This window comes from Chamaea fasciata, unplaced genomic scaffold, assembly GCF_029207755.1.
Source record: "Chamaea fasciata isolate MVZ Bird 193981 ecotype frontalis unplaced genomic scaffold, bChaFas1.0.hap1 SCAF_8, whole genome shotgun sequence".
NCBI lineage: Eukaryota > Metazoa > Chordata > Aves > Passeriformes > Sylviidae > Chamaea > Chamaea fasciata.
This window is the reverse complement of record NW_027094093.1, coordinates 2,409,477-2,429,757: the sequence shown is the minus strand read 5'-3', so window position 1 is coordinate 2,429,757 and position 20,281 is coordinate 2,409,477. Positions and strand designations below refer to the sequence as shown.

Here is a 20,281-nt window from a genome sequence, read left to right as displayed (position 1 = left end):
ATGATTGCCTCTTCCCAAACCCCTCGGGAAAACCAGCTATTCCCACAGGCAGCAGGCTCAAACAACACAGCCCACACCGGAAGGAAGTCAACAGAAGCAATAAGGGAGATTTTCTCCCCTTGAAAAGTTGACCTTTTCATGGATTTTACCTCCCCTGATGGAAACCAAGGTGGAAAATTTAGAGCTGCCCTTCAGGTTTATTACAACTTGGGCACCAAAGATGCACCAAGAGGCCCCAGAGTCAAACCGTGGCACAGGGATGAGCACACACAGCTCGGAAAAAAAAACAAAACCAGCCCAGAGGAGCTTCTCTTCCAAAGGAAGGGAAAAAAAAGATCCTCACAGTTCTTCTGGGCTGTCTGGAAGTTGTAAAATGTTACTACGAAACAGGCACAAATCCCCCTCAAACCAGGATCTGGAATTTCAGACAATAGCTGAAGCCAAATTCATTGGCACAAAACCCAACAGCTCTGTTTAGAAGAGCAAAAAGCCACCAAAAGGTGACATTTTTTTGCTGTGAATTCTGGTCTGGCCCCTATGTGGGAGGTGAGAACTGATTTAAAGAAGACAAAAAAATTAAAAAAAAAATACATGGAAGCTGTTTTTTTAGGGGTGGGACTGGTCAAATTGAGCTTAGTTTTAGGGGGAAAAAACCACCCACAATCTAAATAAAAGGGAAGCAGTAGAAGAGGGGCAGTACCACGAGGGGGGCATTTAGTGGCAGGAACACCTTCAGGAAAGGCTGGGAGCCTGCAGGACTGCAAGAATTTCAGGCAGGTGGAGAAAATTTATACTGATTAATGGAAATAAAAATTCGGGGTGATAGAGGAGCAATTTTAATTGCATTTTCCCATCCCCTGTCACGGCACACTCCAAACATAAGCTCTTCATTTGATGCATGGATAATACAGCATTGTGCTCCAGCTTACCATAAAGCCCTACCCGCATCCCTTTGAACCACATATGCATCCAAAACCCAGGAATTGCAGGATATTCAAATGTGAGAAGCCAGAGTGGTGGCACTGAACAAGAAGCATCACTGACAATTAAGCATCTCCTTCTCCGGCACCTGGAGTCCGACGAGCACGGCTTTAACGATTTTATTTTCATTTGAAGGGGGCTGAATGAAGGAAGATGTGGCGTTCTCATAGGGGGGGAAATAAACAGCAGCCTAATCAGCCTCTGAGACACGAGAATCTAAATGAAGGATCCGGCCAACGACCCTTTGCCTCTTTTAAAAGCCCACGGATTTATCCTCATTACGGGATAAAAACAGCCCTGGCTCCGCTCGGGAACGTCAGCTTCGTACCTCTCGCAGACAATCCCGATGTTTCCCGGCACAGGTGCCAAAACAAGACGTGTTCTGGCAGCCTGGAGGTTAAACTGGATTAATTCCTAAAACCTGAATGCCGATCCGCTGTCATTTAACATGTGCTCAACATGTGTGCTCAGCAGCAACTGGAAATGAAATATCTTAAATATTATCAAACGGTACATCATTAAATATAAATTAGATGGAAACAGGGGAAAGCGAAAAATTGACTAGGAGTTCAGCTACTCTAAATGGCTAATACGGCCATTTTTCACCTGAAGCCCTCTCCAATACAGTTTTGCCATTAAGCAAAAACCTAAAGAAAGGTAATCAATTCCAACTAAAAAGCACTTCTCCCGGAATGACTGCACTTCAAACCCCTGGCTGGCTGCCAGCCTCCCCCCACCCCAGCCCCAGACAACAGCCATCAATGTTTCTGACTATCACAGGAGCACGAGGGGCCATGCATAATTGACTGGAAGATGGGCTAAAACTGTGCCCAATCAGTGTGTGATCAAAACCGCGTGGAATATTCAGCGCCACTTGATTACACGGAGCCTCGTCCTCCCGCTCTCCTCATGAAATCTCTTCAAGGTCCAGAGTACTGTAATAAGATCATTACTGTCAAGCGCTACGAATCGCAGGCAATGAGTCTTGGGATAGGAAGTCATACTTCACAAGCTCCTCTGGTCTTCCTTTTTTTTTTTTTTGCCCCCCCCTCTTCTCTCCCTCTTTTTTTTTTTTTTTTTTTTTTTTTTGTATTTTACTGCGTGTTGAGGCAGCAAGGCGACGAGGTGACAGATAATGATCACATCACTGTGTGGCAACTAGAAAGGCACTTTTAAGAAAGAGCACAGAGAAATCAGCTTAAGAGAAACTCAAACAAATTTTTTTTTTTTAAGGGCTTTTTCTTTTCCCCCCTCAAAAATTAAATAGAATTAAACTGTGCAGTATTCTCCTTTCATGAATTGTGATTTAATGTCATTGAATTTAATCATTTGATAGATTTTCATATTATCCCAAAGCCTATTACCTCACAGACAAATGGCCAATTTTCTCCAGCTCACGCTCACAAAAGAAACCTTTATTAATTTTTTTTTTTTTCTTCTTTTTTAGAGTCGGGGGGAGAACTGGTGGAAAATGTCAATGATGAGGCCTGTTCAAGTTTCCCTTTTTACCCACTGCTTCCTGGAGTTACACACCACATATGATGCATAACATCTATCACAAGTAACTGGTCTGTAAAGAGAAAGGTGGAGGGACAGAAAACAGGAGATTAAAGCACAGGGTATAAAATAAACATAACAGCTCGGCACTGAAACCTCACACAGGGCACGTGGATCTACAGCGGGGACTTCGGCTGATTTAAGGCTTAAAACTTGACAAAACAACATGGGTTTGAAACGACTGACTGGCCAGGAGCTGGAAATAAAGAGCTCAGCACTGCTGCTCCAGGGATGACATCAATACCACAAAGCCTGGGAACTGGAATGCCTCCAGTTGTGGTTTCTAACTGGAGAAAGCTCCAGTGAAAGGACAATTGCTCAGGGGGAAGGGAAAGCCCACCTTGCCCACATCTCCAGCAACTCCCCCCGACAGCACCTCCATCACCTCCTCCAGGCCTGGCGCCTCCCATCATCTCCAGCACCTCCATCTCCAGCAGATTAAATCCTGAACCACAGCATTCTCCACTTGGCGTTCCCTAAGGAGAACCCCATCCTCATGGATTTGCTCCCTTCCAAACACATTCCACTGGGAGACTGTCACTGCATGAAAATACTCCATTTCCACAAAATCCCAGAATGGTTTGGGTTGAAGGGACCTCAAAGCCCATCCAGTCTCAACCTCAGCCATGGGCAGGGACACCTTCCACTATCTCAGGCTTCTCCAAGCCTCATCCAACCCGGCCTTGGACACTTCCAGGGATCCAGGGGCACCCACAGCTTCTCTGGGCACCCTGTGCCAGGGCCTGTCCCCTCTCAGAAGGGAGATTTCCTTCCCAACATTCGACCTGAACTTACTCCTTCAGTCTGCAGCCAACATATGCATATTCAGCCATGTATTTAGTAAAATTGTTCATATCTATCACCACCCTCTGCAGTTTAGGACGTGTTTCTTTTTAAAAGATGTCACAAACACTTTGACAGAGAATCAAAACAATAAGGGGCACAAATATTTCTTGATCTACAAGTTGTTACTAATTCCATAATTGACTAAAATGTGGGGGCTTCCAACTAAAAAGGAATTGATGAGTGGTTATTGTTCTGTGTGTACCTCTTGACTGTGAGCTCTTATCAGCCAAGAGCTGATAGGTTTGATAAGCCTTGGGCAGACCAGACCTGACACAATTCCCCTTGAATTCCAGGGCTGACCTATCCACGGCAAACCTCCACAGTCAGAGCTTCTGAAGGGAATTATTTAGGATTCCCCCTCTTTATAGGAAGCTGTTGCCCACTGGTAGCTCAGTTCCAATGAGCTGATGAGTGCAAGTGCACAGGCATCCTTTAAAAACTCAATCTCCCTTCCACACCAAAATACCCTGTTTACTGAAATTGTGACACTTTGCCTCGAGAGGTCAGTTACGTGGTGAACAGGAGGACAAAGTTACGCCGAGCACAGTCACCTGATTTTAGCCTTTTCACTGGTTGTAGCTTTATAATACATAATCACCTCATTTTATGGTATTTTAATTTAGGTATGCAGGTTCATAATGAAATGAAATTGCCCTGCACTCCAGAAAAACTGGATGGCACCTGTAGAACAGACATTCTTATTTAAGGAACAGAACTACCAGCTTCTCTAGCAGGATTAACATTTTACAAACACTCCTCACTACCTTGCAAACATCACCCTGTGGACATCAGGAACCGTTTTCATAACCAAGATCTCTGTGTCAGGCTGACAGCACATTGCTGGGGACGCTAATTACCCAAAGCCAGTGAGATGCTGAAGTGTCACTTGTTTTCATTCAGTTACAAAGCTACTCCAAACTTCTTCCTTCCCCCAAAGAATCAGGCCAAAGCCCAGCGTGGCACTGGATACACAGCCAGCCCTTCTGCTGTCACAGTGCTCCAAGTGGGACTAATTTTTATGGAAATGTAGAAAATAAAATCAAGTGCTGCCATTCCCTCACTCTCCAGGTGTGCCAGCGTGTGCAACCACCACCAATTCATCCCAGGCCTCATCCCTTCCAGAATCCCCTTCTCCTGCTGACCACCACTGCGACACTTTTCCTTTCAAGCAGGTAGGCGGAACCGGCCGCCTCTCCCGACCCCGGCTTCTGAGGGGAAGCAGGAACCTTTCAACTTGTTTAGCCTGCAATGAAGTAGGTTAAAACAATAGATGAGCTTCACCTCCCTTGTCTTTCACTCCTCAGCATCAACATAAGTGTCTTTCAGCAGCAACCCTTTCATGTCAGGGAGGCTGTGGCAGCCGAGGCTCGAGGATTCCAACAAGTGACCTTTCTGCCTTGGTTGAAAGCCGGGCTCTGAAGATTCGGGCTGGTTTTATTAATTTCTGCCCTCCTGCTTCCCGGGTGCACAGCCCTCGGCCAGGACTGAGCTTCCTGTGCATGAAGTCACAGCTGATGAGAGGAATTAGAGCCCAGGAGTGTTTTGACAGGGAGAGGTGATAAACTCACAGATGCGCAAACAAGCATCTGGCATTGCAGACAACAGATTTGGGCACACACTGCTGGGTTTTCTTTTTAAAGTTCTCTTGCAGGCAGGAAAAACACAGCTAGGCATTTTGCTCATTTTTCATGCCAACTAAACCCTAAGACGTGCTTTGTTTTGGGAGGTATTGAAAGAAATGGTTTCCTAAAAAGCAGCTAGAGCAGAGAATAATTGGTCGGGGGAGGCTTACAACTCTTCTGAGATAATCCACAATTTGAGGATGCAAATACTTAACTAAACACACTTCTAAAATCTCACTGAAAGCAAACTCATTAAACTCCAGGTTTAGGAAGTGGGGTTTTTCTGTGTCCAGCATGAAAGTCAGCAAAATGTTATTTGCTGCAATTCCTGAAATGTTTCATGCACAGGAAGACCACACAAATGACACGATGACCAACAAACTGTAGACAAAGAGAATTCAGCAGTAACCCTAAATGATTATAAACCTATTTAACTCCCCCCAACCTTCCCAGTAATCTGCTTATCCTGCCAACCCCTCCAGTTCCAAATAAATTCTTCTTTTCTTCATTCAGCATTGCAGTCAAAATGCTGCTTTTGTATCACTCTCTCTTTAAGCCCTGACTATTTTTTAAAACTATGAACATTGACTTCCTAAAACTTCAGGCACTTCAAGAGAACAGAAATAGAAGCAAAACCTGCTGTCACTAAACCCTTTACCAGAAGATGCACAGAAATACTTCACGACAGGATGGGAACATACTCCTTTTCTGTGTGATTTGGGTCTGCATTTGGGATTTTAAACTTTATATCTACCTGTTTGTACAGGGGGGAAAGCTTAAGATACCTCTTATCATTTTAAGGAGAGTATAACTTAAAAAAAAAGGCAGGAAATTAAGGAATTACTGTTTTCCCCTCCTGATTCATCCCCAGATTTTGTGTTGTTGCTGTACCCCAAGACCATTCCACGGCAGGCTGTAATTATGATTTATAGGGACCAGCTAAAATAATTAGGACGGCAAGATCACCAGGAATCATTTTTGTGGTGCTCCTACATAAGCAACACCTGTTTTCTGTACACTTAATGATCCTCTGATGGACTCCAAACAGCTTTTCCTCTTTCCCTTGAAGAAGTTTTGGTGGCAGCTTAGTTCTGGGCATCACTTCAAGCAACACAATCCATCCAAGGACCTCGACATCCAATGGATTTGATTCCAAAGGTTACAGACTCTTTAATAGGTGAGTGGTTTTGCCCTTGCTGCAGCTGCAGGTCAAGATATTACATTTCAGAAAAAAGGCAGTGACAACACTGTGGCTTTTTGTGCTGGAAAGGTTTGTGAACATGCTGTCCTCTGACAATGTCAGAAGGTTTCTTCAGGACCATAAAAAGCCAAAAAAAAAAAAAATCTCTAAGAGCAGCAAGTAAAAACACCTTCCTTCATCACGGTGCTTAATTCAGGGTACAATAAGCAAATATTAGCATTAACAACGTCAAGTCCATCTGCCAAAGGAAGAATCTGCTCTCCCACTTTTGCTCCTTGAGTTGTTTCTACTAAACTTCCAAAAATCCCAACTGACTTTTTTTTTTTTTAATATGCTTAGAGAAATAATTTTTTTTTTAGTTCAGTATGACCACCACACTTCCTAAACCCTGCACCCAAGGAAGTGTATGCTAGAATTGTGTGGAGGACACCACAATGCGGTGCCAAGAACACTTAAATCCCCTCAGGGTACGATGCCAGCAGGTAAATCACCAGGATGCTCAGGAAAGCTTAGGGTGGGAGGCTGCAGGGGAAATGCCCACAGGTTTTCCATGCATTTCAGCAACCCTCTGTATTGCTTCAGATTCATTCACTTAGAAGAGCAAAGTTTCAGCTGTTCTGTAATTCACCTTGTCATTCTGGTTGTGGGGTGGCTGACAGGGACACAGGGAGACACCAGCTGAAAGCAGGGACGGTTTTGCTTATTGCTAAAAGAACAAATGAGAAGTCTCACTAAACCTTTTTCTTTCATCCACAGAAAACAAACAAATATATTGTAATTTCCCACTTAACTAGGGCCCATTTTCAACACTCAGTGACACAAAACACGTGTTTTTAAAAAACGAGGGATTTTTAAAATTACCTTTACCACTTCACCCCAAGAAAATCCAAAAAAATTAGGATTTCTCAGTAAACTGGGGTTCATCCTTTAGCTAAAAGGCAGAAAGTATAAACCTGGAGTTGGGTCTGGACTGCCCAGAGCAGCGAAGCACCAGGAAAAGCAATTACTGCACAAGGGGCAGAGAACAAACACCTTTGTGTTAAGAAAACAGTTCTGAGAAGAAACATAAAAGCTCCTTCTTTGTCCTTCAAAACTTCTTCAGAAACAAATGATGAAGAAGAACATGGATTTCAGAGAGTTTGGAAAGTCTACCTGAAGTTGCTGATCACATTTCCTGCTCCTCAGGCGCTGTCTCCCAGCTCCACCTGCGTGCACAGACGTGGAGCTGGGGGGGTTCTGCCCCAGGATGCTGAGAGAGGAGACGAATTCTCTACCCAGGGAGGGTGGGCAGGCCCCAGCACAGGGTTCCCAGAGAAGCCGTGTCTGTCCCCGGATGCTGTGGAAGTGTCCAAGGGGCTTGGAGCAGCCTGGGACAGTGGAAGGTGTCCCTGCCTGTGTCCCAGCCCAGGGGGTGGAATGGATGGGCTTTAAGGTCCCTTCCAACCCAGCCCATTCCATGATCCCACGGTCCCCCTGAGGGAAGGAGTGGAGGCACCCATCCCACTGGGATGGGGCTGTGCAGAGCTGGCCCCACTGCCCGGATCTCCTGCTAATGAAAAGCTTGGAGAGCAGGGATGATCCCAATGCTGAAAGGCAGCCTGGGGCTTTCCTAAAATCCCAGCGATGGAGGGAGGGGAGGCAGGCTCAAGCTGGCACAGCCATCAAAGCTTTAAAACTAACAAGAGTAAGAAAAATAAACACTGGGAAAGATCTTTCTGTGAAGAGTATCTCCAAGCAAGCTTTTTAATTTTTCTGCTTGTTTTCCAGCTGAAAAGCCTTCCTATTATCCCTGGCTGTTGCAGGAAGTGCAGCAGCACAAGGGGACCCAAACAGATGAGGCTCTGAGCAGCCATTCCTCTTTGAAACACAGCTCTGTCTAATCCTGCTCCGAGCAACTTCAGGCAGCATGGTGGGAAAAAAAAAACCTGCTGGTTGCTGGCACCTTGCCTAATGTAAGCATTCCTGCTGCTACCCTCAAAAACACTGAGGGATTTTTTTTTCAGCGACAAGTTCTGCACAGAGAACTGAAAAACTTCTCCCTGGGTTTCACCGCACTGGAAAAAAACTAAAAAATTCACAAGAATCTGATTTTCCAAAATAGGAACTGAATTTTAATTTTCATCCAAGTGCAGCGCAGGTGCTTCAGCATTTTTGTTGCTGTGAGCATTGTCTCAGAAAAGCTGCAGAAAGACAGACGAAGTGAGATGAAAGAACCCATCCCAGAAAGAGAGGGCTGTGCATGTGCAGATAGTGTGGAGAGAGAAGAATCAGCATGACCTTTATGGAAGGGCATAAAAGGGATGAGCATCAGTCCCTGGAATTGGTGAACCACCCTGAGCTCAGTGTCCATCATCGTGATATCTGAATACTTGGGCAGAGGTCAATGATCAAAGCAGGCATGTTCAAGGAGGGGAAAAAAGCCCTGCAAAGTGCAGTAAAAATGCTTGAGTTTGCTGAAGACCAGATTTAAACCTCATTGAACACCTCAGCTTTGGTGCAGACGAAAATGAAGGAACCCAGAATTCCTGTTTGAAAGCTGACACTTGAAACATGCCTGGAGCCAAAGGAAGGCGACACAAAATCTAGAATTAACCACACAATCTAACTCTGATCCATTGTAGCTGCCTGAGGAAAGCGACTGCAGGAGGATCCTCCTCCTCCTCTGCACGTGGAGCCCAGCATTTCCAGAAGGAAGGAAGGAAGGAAGACCTGGTTCTCCCACAATTATCACCACAAGCTCCTGGAGCACATTTGCAGCAAGTGACTTGCTGCATCTCAAACGCGTGGATCAAAGTGTTGGCATCTCCCTGAGCGTCTCCTTTGATGGTCTAATTTGGATTCATGGTCTTCGAAAGTGCAGTAATCCTAGGAAGGCGCAAATCTACGTTACGGTGGGGGAAGAAAAATCCCCAGGGGAATCTTTTAGGTCACTGGACAGATTTGTAGCCAAGCGCTGGAGAACAAGGAAATCACTGGAAGTGAAAACTGCTTTGAAGTGCAAGAGAGATGTGGAAATCATAGAATCATGGGATATCCAGAGATGCAAAGGACCCACTGATCCAACCCCTGGCCCTGCACAGACACCCCAACAACCCCACCCTGTGCACCCCTGAGAGCGTTGTCCAAACCTGCCTGGAGCTCTGGCAGGGTTGGGAGTGTGCCCATTCCCTGGGGAGCCTGGGCAGTGCCAGCACCCTCTGGGGGAAGAACCTTTCCCTGACGTCCAACCTAAACTCCTCTGACACTCAACTGCTCGGAGAAAATACCCAGAACAGCCTGAACCTGGCTGGACTCGACGATCTTCGAGGCCTTTTCCAACCTCAACGATTCGGCGATTCTGCCGTGCACCAACGCAAGCACCAGAACACCCACAGGCTGCCAGGATTTGGGAAGAGCAGCCTCCCCAGCCTTCCTGAGCCTTGCTAGGACGTCCTTAATGGGAATCTACAACCACTATTACTCTTTGTGAGACGCCCTTCTCCTAAAAGGACAGGGAGCTGGAGCACGCCTCATTGCCTTCTCCTTCAGCTCCCGCTGACAGACGAGGCTGCCTGTCCTCGCTGTCAGCCATCCCCTCCCAGCCCCGCGAAGGATTCAAGGACCAGCAAGATTAGCTGTCTGCTGAAGGATGCCCAGAGCTCTGGGATGCCCAGAGCCCTGCCTGGAAACTCCTCAATTCTGCTCCCGTGGCCAAACCACTGCTTTTCAACAGCAGGGCTGTGCTTGAAAAGAGACGTTGTAAAATTAAAGGATTTAAAAACCACTGATGCCCTCCTGAGACACAACTGGCAAGTCCCAAACACAACAGAGTGCTCAGCTCAGAAGACATGTGGGAAGAAGCAGGTCAAGGGAGGCTGGTGGGCTCATGCAGAGGTATGAACACTGTGAAAGGAGCTGTTGGCACTGTTGGAGTGTGTTCAGAGGAGGGAACGGAGCTGGGGACGGAGCTGGAGCCCCAGGAGAGGCTGAGGGAGCTGGGAAAGGGGCTGAGCCTGGAGAAAAGGAGGCTCAGGGGGAACCTTGTGGCTCTGCACAACTCCCTGACAGGAGGAGACAGCCGGGGGGGTCGGGCTCTGCTCCCAGGGAACAGGGACAGGAGGAGAGGGAACGGCCTCAGGCTGGGCCAGGGCAGGCTCAGGGTGGATATGGAGGAAAAATTCTTCACAGAAAGGGTTGTCCAGCTGCGCAGGGCAGTGCTGGAGTTCCCACCCCTGGAGACATTTAGAAGATGTGTGCATGTGCCACTCGGGGACACGGATTAGTGGTGGGCTTGGCAGTGCTGGGGGAATGGTTGGACTCGATCTCTGAGGGCTTTTCCATCCTAAACGATCCTACTCCCTTTAAGGCTCCCTGAGTGTTACTGAGTTGCTGCTGGCCAACAACTCCTTGCCTTTCTGGAAGCACACTGATCCCATTTCCATGAGAGGGGACAATTTTGTTGAGTTACTGCAAGAGATTTCAGGCAACACATTGTGATGCTGGAAGACGAGGAGAAGAAGAAGAGAAAACAGAGGAGGGTTAAGGATGGACTCTGCAATCAGAACAGGGACATGAGACCCGACTGCAAACCCTCCACTGCTCCTCTGGGACCCTGCCTGCAGCCCAGGACCACACAGGCTCCAGCTCCAGTGCCTTGTGAAAATAACCTCCCCAGGAGAAAGAAAACATACACCTATTAACTGCTCAGAAAGAGATTTTTCAAAGGCTCTTGATATCCAGCTGGCCTTGATTCATATTGACTTCAAGAAAATATTCTTGGGCCAATGGTGAACGCTCTGAAAAATCCCCTCTGTAATTTGCCATTGAGGTATGAAAATAAGCGGTGTAAAAGGGCTTCTTTTTTTAAAAAAAAGCACAAATTAAAAAACGAAAGGTTGAACTAGAATTTGGCTTCGGGCCATAAACTAGGGGGAAACTAACAGCAAAGATAGTTAAATGACTGGAAAGTGAACACAACAGGAGCTGTTATGAAAAAAAAGCTGATGGCTTTTTAGAAAAGGATTTGTATAGATAGCTGGGGAAATAAATTCCGGATGTGATAGAAGTGCAATTGAGAAATTAAATAAATGGAAAATAAGGATGACTAAGTAGTAGTTAACATGCCCCTTCTCAGTTGTATACTATTATCACATCTATTTTTAATGTCTCTTCAGCTGTCGGCAATTGTCATCCTTTTTTCAGAACTTGTTCCAACATTCTTTGATACTGAATTAGCTGTTTTTCACTCTCCCATGCTTACAACTACATCTTTTTCTTACTCAACACTCCCTTTTTCCCACAATGTTATTCCATTGTCTCCCTTTTTCATCTCTCCTTATGTGTTGACTCCCCAGTTTCTGAGCCCTCCAACCACCCTTGTTCATCTTTTTTTTTTTTTTTTTTTCTGGAGCTCTTTTGGTTGAATCCTAGCATGTTTCTTTTCTTCTTTTCTAAAGCTGCAAGCATGTTTTATATCATATCTGGCTCCTGTACACATTGTTACCCCTTCAGAAGGGCATTGAACAGCTACAGCAGTGTGGAAATAGTAAGCTAAACTAAGGGAGAAAAAGAAGTTCTTTTTGGCTTTTGCTTTCTGGCTCATAAAAAAAAGAACCCAAACATTTAAACTCTCCCCTTTTCCCTTTTATCCTCAAATAACACAAGCTTTCCACGAGCAGCTGAATATTCAAACAATGAGAGGCATCAGAAGTGTTGGCCATTCTAGAGCTCAGGATGTGCCTAAGGAGATGTGATAACACAAGATTTAATAATACTGAAAAAAATACGCAAGTTCTGACGTGATCTGTGGGCTACGGAGTGAACCTGAATTTTTCCTCCTTGTTAACCTTCCAAGTGTGCCTCTTCCTTACCTCAACACCTAATGATGCTCCATATTAACTTGGGGGCTCTGATTTATTTAAAAAAAAAAAAAAAGGTTCTAAACACTTTTCAGGCAGCTGAATTCACCACCGTGATGCCTCAGATGGTTCAGCTCCATCATTACAAGCTCGCTCTTTAATTTCTCACAATTCCCTTTCCCTTGTGCATTCAGAGCCAAGGCTGTAGCTGAGCTAACAACACTCTTTGGAATGGCATTTTCAAAACCCAGGCTTGAATTTTTTTATTTTTTTTTTTCCCCCCTGAAACCTACCTTCAGCCGTGCCCGAGATGCCATCAGCTTTGAAGTTGCTTGTGCTTTTCTTCCGGCGGTGCTTCTTTCTGTTGGCGTGGGGGGAAGGAGGGGGGTCCAGTTTGGGGCTGGTGGTGCTGGATATGCTGGGGCTGGAGCACACTGAATCTCCCAGGCCGGTGTCTGCAGTTGGGTGGGGGGCAAAGAAAAGGGGAGAAAAATCAAAATGCTGCCGGATTTCAGTGAGTTGATTGCTGGAATCCAAGCTATAACCCCCGGCTGTTCGCAGATACATCCTTGGGATCATCCAGGAGATTCTCCAAACAATTTCCATCATTTTTTACCAAAAAAAAAAAACCAAAAAAACCCAACTTGGCTGATTCAAATCCTGTTAGATTAACAGGATTTAGCATCAATTTTAGGAGCAGGCCAGCTGGAACGTACAAAAACAATGGGAAAGAGCTTTATTGCTTCCAATTGCTCCTTCCTCCAAAGATCTTCCCTAGCCTCAAATTAATTGGTTTAACATTTGGACATTTTAATACATAAACACAGATATCCCTGCATCCTCCGGACGTTCTCTGCTGGCATTAATATCAGACAGACGTAGACTGAAAAGGTGGTGATGGCAATAAAGGTGGGAAAATAACGTAAGTCATGGACACCTGGTACAGGTAATGATTGTGTGATAAAGGGTCGCTTCCTCCCCGCTCCCAAGGAAAATAAATAATCCCACATTACTCTGCTCAGTTTCCTGCTTTATTAACTCCAACAGTTTCAAGAGCTGGGTCCTTCCACACAGTAAATACTCAAGTAACCTTAACACAGGATTTCCCCCCAAGGTCGGTAATATGATTTCTGTTTAATTACTGGCTTGGTTTGGATTTTAATTATAAAATTCCACATAAAACCTACACTTAAAGGAAAGCACTTGCTATTATGGAAAGTGAAGCCATTTCCAGGACCTTGCTTAAATACCATATTGCACCTTAGTGAGGTATCAGGACTGCATTTATGTGCCATATCCTTAAAATCTCCCAGACAGATATTCAGCAAATACATTCCCATGATTGCCTTTTGGGGTTAGATACTCGATGATTGGTTTTAGGATAGCAGACACAGGGAAAAGAATAAAAATCCTTATTATAAACCTTAAGTGTTATAACAGGAGTGTGTTTAAGTTTAACTTAATATGTCAGAAAAATATCAAGCCAAAGGTTATTTAAAAAATAGCTTTTGATTTTTTTTTTTGCATAGTTAAATTCCCACAGAACTGCCTATTTGACAAAACCCAACTTATTTTGGTTTCTTTTTCCTCCTAATAAAGTTTATGTCCTAATTACCCCCTAAGCACAGTTGTGCTCTAAGTTATTAGTGGAGGATAAATTATGTAGCTAATTGCCTGGCAAGGGAGACCAAACCAAACATTAATCTTTATATTAAGGATTTCTGTTCTTTCCCCTACATCCACTAGCTTGAAACCAGTTCCCAAGAATTTAACCCCCAAAGAGAATCATGGGAATGTATTTACTCTCTATCAGTGTAGGAGATTTTAAGGATTTGACCCATAACTGGTGGAAATGGCTCTCCTGGCAGAGTTTGCTGTCTCTGCAGGAGAGGAGGAAGGCAATCCCAGGTGAAAATCCCCGTGGGAATTCTCTCAGCCAAGGGGGACACAGATCCCTCTGGATCCATGGCACGGAAAGAAGATGCAGAAGAGGCACGAGCACAGATGCAATGGGGCTGCTGTCAGTCCCAAATATTGACCTCCAGCTTGACTCTGGAGGTTTCCGATAGTGGTATTCAAAAAGAAGGAAAAATCCCCAGTTCGCCCAGAGAAGCTGTGGCTGCCCCATCCCCGGAATTGCCCAAGGCCAGGTTGGACACCGGGGCTTGGAGCAGCCTGGGACAGTGCAAGGTGTCTCCCTCTCTGAGGTGTTAGAACTAGGTGATGTTTAATGTTCCTTCCAACCCAAACCCTTCTGGGATTCTACGATTCAAAACGCTTCACTTCCCCCACCTCATTCCAGCTTTCACTTTAGGAACACTTAAACCCATCCGAGTTCATCATCTCCTGCACCTACACCCATCAAACAGTCGAAAACCCCCACAACCCTGAGGCAACACCACAGAACACATCCTGTTAAAAACCATCGGGGGAGATCCACACACTGGTGGCAGCTCTGTCTAATTTCCAGGCCGTAAATCCCCCCAACAAAACCTGCTCGAGAGCTCTGAAAAATGAGGGACGTACAGGGTTGATGCCTGGCGTCGGGGAGCTGAAGAATTAACCTCCCGTGGTAAATCCTCGTCATCCACAGCCCCTTCCAGGTAATAGCCTGCTGTCCTTGGGTCAAACTGCTCTCAAGTGGGAGCCTGGAGCTTTCCCTCCCCCTCAACCAGCAAGGAAAGGTTGATCCCTCATAAACGGAGCCGAGCTGCTCTCGCCGGTGTGTTACTGCCCCGGATTCCCGCTTTCCGAGCCCACCCTTTGAAGATGGGAGTTATTTAACATTCCCCTGGTTTAAAATATGAGCAATCAAAAGGCGCTGGGCTTCCACGCTGTGCTCTCCCATTCCCCACTCCTTCTCTTGCCTGACAAGGTATTCTTCAAATTGAAAAGAGGGCTCCTGAAAGCCCGGGCTTTGGGAAACTGTAAATGAGTTCAGGCTTCAGCCCGCTGAATGCAATTTCATCCTCCTGACTGAATACAAATAATGCATTTTATTTGGTATCAATTACCATGCCTGAGAACAGACGACCACTGCCGGCACTTTTAAACATATAATAAAATAAAATAAAATAAAATGAAATAAAAAAAAAAAGAGGGGGAAAAAAAGGCAAGGAGAAAGGCATGGCAAATTAAAAAAGCAAGCGCCTCATTACTCCCCATCTCAAGCAGCTTTGACAGAGGCACTGGAACTCATAAGCTGCGTTCCACTGGGCTGGGATGGGCTGTTTTCCAGCCATCCCGCACGTTCAATGTCAGCCATTAGTTCTTCCCAATCGGGCATCAATGTTCAACACACACCCGAAAAAATATATAATACTGGTAATAATAATAACAATCTGCAGCCTCTCCGAGCTTCAATACTTGAAGTATGAGTCAAAGCAGCAGTTTCACTTTTCACTCGGGAAGCTGACAAGCATGACTAGAGGGGGAATAAAATAACATTCAGTTCGCATAAATATCAAGCGGGCTGCTTGAGACTGATGGGCCAGGAATGTATTCTTAGCCATCATTCTGGCAGACAGGCCCAAGGACACTCATAACTTATTTTACAATCATTTAGTTTCAGCTCAAGTGGAAAACGTGACAACTTATCTCTGCTGACAAGATGCCATATCGAACCTTACAATTAACTCTCCCCCGATTATCTGCCCAGCCCATCATTAGCTCGGAGGCTCTTGATGGACTGTACAGGCACAGCTTCCCTTGATGATGGTCATCATTTGCAGGCTGCAGAGCTCCATTACACGACACTGAGGACAAAACTCTCCCCTTGCCACACAGCCGGGGTTGTCCTGACCTGCACGGCCTCGTTTCTGCAACCGTTCTGAAGTGATGAGCAGCAAGACGCTGCTGGAAAATGTCTTCTCCCCCAAAACGGAGTGTCCTCGTGTTTCAGCCCACGCCTGCTGCTGCCTGCAACCTCCAGGAGTGAGCCACAGATGCCCATGCTCGGTGCCAGCAGCCAGGAGCTTTCCTCCCTGCCCTCCATCCCTCCCCAGGGGCATTATTAACTCCTTCAGCTGGAAGGGAGAGCTGACACAGCCACATGGCAGAGCATTTGGCCTGGAAGGGACCTTACACCCCAACTCCTGCCATGGGACACCTTCCCCTATCCCAGGCTGCTCCAAGCCCTGTCCAGCCTGGCCTTGGACACTTCCAGGGTCGCGGCAGCTCTGTTTAAGTATGTGCAGTATCTCACTCTACGCCCAAAAGCAACAAGTGATCCTTGATGACCGAACAGCCCTCGTGCTATGAAGAGACGGGACATAAAAACCCCACCCCTCTGCTCTTCACATGGTGATTTTTCTCTGCAGGTGCAGGACACGTGGATTAAGACAGAGATTGTTCTGCTTGTGAAAATCCAATCCTCATTTATGAGAATTTACCAAACCAAACAAAAAAACCAATGCAGCTTTTACTCCACAAAGCCAGTGCCGTGTCTGCCCCTCTCCAAGATCCATTTTGCAATTATGGTCATGAGAGAAATTCCTTTCAAGTATGACAAACTGTGGTAGAAGAAAGGAGGGGTGGAACAGAAGAAACACTTTGTCTACAACTACAACCCAGAGTCAAGAGACAGAACATTAAATGAAAACCAATCCTCAGAAGAGTCTCAAGAGCTGTGCTGTTGTACTGGGCTTTATTTGCTGTTTGAAACAATCTGATATCCTTTCCCAGTGTTACACACGTCTTGTAAAAGGTAACTTTCCATCCAATTCCCACTTCCTATCTTTTTAAATATTTTGTTATTTGGAAGCTGCATGCACTCAACAAATGGATCCCAAAGACACCTCCATTTGTGCTCCCTAAGGACTTTGTGAGTGTCCTCCTGGATTTGAAAAGGGTGGAAAATTAACAGAACCATCACTGAATCACGGGACTGGAAGTGATCCAATAGATCATCCCATTCCATCCCTGCCATGGGCAGGGACACCTCCCACTGTCCCAGGCTGCTCCAAGCCCCAATGTCCAGCCTGACCTTGGACACTTCCAGGGATCCAGGGGCAGCCATGGCTTCTCTGGGCACCCTGTGCCAGGGCCTGCCCATACTCACGGGGAGGAATTTCTTCCCTATATCCCATCTAATCCTGCCCCCTGGCAGTGGGAAGCCACTTCCCCTTGTCCTGTCACTCCAGGCTTGTCCCAAGCCCCTCTCCAGCTCTCCGGGAGCTCCTTTAGGCCCTGCAAGGGGCTCCGAGGTTTCCCCAGAGCCTTCTCTTCTCCAGGTGAACACCCCCAAATCTGAGCTGTCTGAAACTCGATCCAAACGCAGACTGTGCTTCCTGGTGCCCCTAGAACAGAAAAACAACTTCCCTGCATCCCAAATTCCCAAGCCCCCGCATCAAACCTGTCCGAGATATAACTCCTTCAGCACCCGCAGCACCCGTCACAGCAGAGGTGCAGGAGACGCCAGCGCAGGGACCAAGGAGGCCAAGGAAATGAGGGACAATAAGCCAAAACGAGCACCCCAGGCCAGGGTAAAGGAGCTGGGGGCTGGAAAAGCAGGGAAAGAGGCAACATGTGAGGTACGGGAATAGCACAGCACAAAGGCTGGGACACAAAAGTCCAAGAGCGGAGCTTCGTCGTTGGCCCACGGTTCCTATTCTCTCTGTCACACACACATCCCTCTCTCCTGTGTAACCATCTGCAGCGGAACCAAGGATATTCTGACCCCTTCTATCTTCGTGCCTTTTGATTTATTTCATATTTTTGTCAAATCACCTATTTACAAAAACTTGAAACAAACTCAACAGGTGACGCTATTCTCCACAGACCAAAGTCGAGCTTGATCTGGTTTACATTTTTCTTGCATCTTCTTGTTAAAATTTTCCAACAGGCTTTCAAAGTGAAATTAGACTTTTTTGTCAAGCCCAGCTCCCCAACACGGCCTTATTCTCAAGTGGCTGGAGATTGATTAATTTGGGTTTTTGATTTGCCGAAGTGACAAGAAGTCAGACGTTACAAAAGCGGGAGCGGTGAATGGGATCAATTAAAGAGCAGAAGCAGCAACACAATTAATAGCACCAGGTTCAAGAGGAGAAAGAAAGCGCTGATGACGAAAACAACAGCAACAGCTCTGCCTGCAGCAGGAATCTTTGCTGCGACCCAAGGAAGGCTGAATCCAAAGAGGGTGTTTCAGAACTTTCACTGTGCCATTAGTGCTGAAATGAAATAAGGCAAAGATGTCGGTAGCTGGTGGACTGAATAATAAAAAAATAGCTGGACACTTTCATCTTCCACACATGTGTTTTAAATAAAGGTGAGAAAAGCAATCCTTTTATTGAAACAGGGGAAGCAAGAGACTATAACTATCTGTAGTTTGTATTTCAGACCCATTTCCCTGAGCTGAGATTTTTCTGGCTGTGAAATGCACTGCTCTCCAGCTTCCCTTTACAGCTATTACCGTAAATGTGCTATCAAGTTCTTTATCCTCCTCCTCTGCCTCAGACCCAAGTTAAAGGGATGCTGCAATCGCACAGCGACGGCGGAAGGCTGAAGTCAGGCACAGATGTACAGGACTGACATTAAAATCCTGCCAGAACTGCAGCTTGGCACAAGTCTGTGGATGTAATGAACATCTGGGAGTGGGGGAGAAGGGGTGGCACAAGATTACAGCCTCCAGGATGAAAAAAAAAAAAAAGGCAAATATTTTCCAAGTAGAGAGAGCTCACACCTTTGGGAGGAATTAGGTGCATCTGTTCAGCACTGAGCTGAGCTCAGCTCGGACACTTAAGCTATGGAGGGCTTAAATTAACCTGCTGCACTGAAGGAAATTAAAGGGAGCTGAGAAGAACTGGGGGATGGACATCAAAGAGCCTCAGGAGTCTTCCCTTTCCCTTTCCTTCCCTGCAAATCCCATTTTTGCAGCCTTGTGCCCAGAGCCTGCAAACCTCAAAGCTGTCCTGTCATCGTCAGGAAGCCCCACTGAATGACTCCTTTCCTCTAAGAGCAATTTCAGTGAAATAAGGAAAACAAAGCTTCCTTCTAGGCAGCCAAAGAGGGATCCCCAGCTTTTGGAGGGTCTGGCTCTCACTGTGTGGCAGCATCTCGAGTGACCAGACCTCGGGGCATGAGCGTCCCTTCCACTTTGTGACAAGGGAGGGACATTGTCCACAGCCTTGGGAGAGAAAATTAGTCTCAAGATGCTAAGGCACAGAGATTGGAAGGCTTCAGTAATGTCGGAAAGACCCTCAGTATCATCTCCCTTAGCTAAAGGGAAGACAAGTCACCTCCAGCTTATTCCCTACCAACGCACAACGCTGGGCCATCATAAAGGAATCACGAGAGCAGAAACGCAACAACAGTGCTAAAAAAAACAACACAAAAGCACCATTTCCCTCCTGAGGAGTAACACATTACAGTGCTGGCAAGACAGCATCCTGCTCCCTGGAACCTGAAGGACGGCTGGGGAGAAAAGAAGCTCCCTTCCAAAGGAAGTTCCTTGTTTCCAGGAGGAATTCACCGGCTCCCACAAGGAGAGGACACAGCTATTCCTACATCATTCTCTCCTGTGCTGCCAGCATGGTGACAAGCAAAGCTAAGACTGTGCTTTAGAGGACCTGCAACCTCAGAACGTGAACCGGGGATGAGATCCTAATCTCCCTCCACACATCTTGCCTGCAGCAGGTTTAGGTCAGGGGCAGGGATGATACAAACTACTCCCTGAGCGAGCAGGGTTTGTTAATTTATCTCTTCCCTCCTCTGCTCTGGATGTGAACGTGCCCTGTGGAAAGATCAAGCCTGACAAGTTGTTTGAACACATAAGGACAACAAACCAGGAAAGAGATGCGAGTCTGGGATGCTGCAGGACGCCACCACATCCCAAGGCAAACTAACTTCATGGCTCCCACTGAACAGACCTACAGTCGAGACGTAACAGGGAACATCCCTAATTCTTCTGGCAGAACGTTTTCACTGGGCGGCCTCAGCCCTGTGAGCCTTACGTGGTGTCACCCTGAATTGTGTACAGTGCTCCGGGCGTCGCTGTTTTCCCCGGCCATCAACTGTGAGAGTGAAAAACAGCATGAAAGGCAGAAATTATGGGGATTCACCACAGGTAACTCGTTCATCTCAGGGAATTTGTTCCCTCCCCACGAGAGAGAAAGGAGATGGATGATCCTTTTGAAGACACACCCCAGGTCTGGTTCAATCCCAGGTCATGGATGGCCTGTCGGGGCCAGAGCAGCCTGGTCCAAGTGGGAAGTTAGAACAGGATGGTCTTTAAGGCCCTT

General features: G+C 46.3%; 1 protein-coding gene across 9 annotated transcripts in view; it reads right to left on the bottom strand.

Moving 5' to 3' along the window:
• Positions 1 to 20,281, bottom strand: part of AGAP1 (ArfGAP with GTPase domain, ankyrin repeat and PH domain 1) — a 308,736-nt gene that overhangs the window by 70,273 nt on the left and 218,182 nt on the right. For all 9 annotated transcript variants that reach the window (XM_066189389.1, XM_066189390.1, XM_066189391.1 and 6 more), the window contains one exon: positions 12,338 to 12,499. In XM_066189389.1, the coding sequence (XP_066045486.1) occupies positions 12,338 to 12,499 (162 nt within the window). The remainder of the gene's footprint in view (positions 1 to 12,337; positions 12,500 to 20,281) is intronic.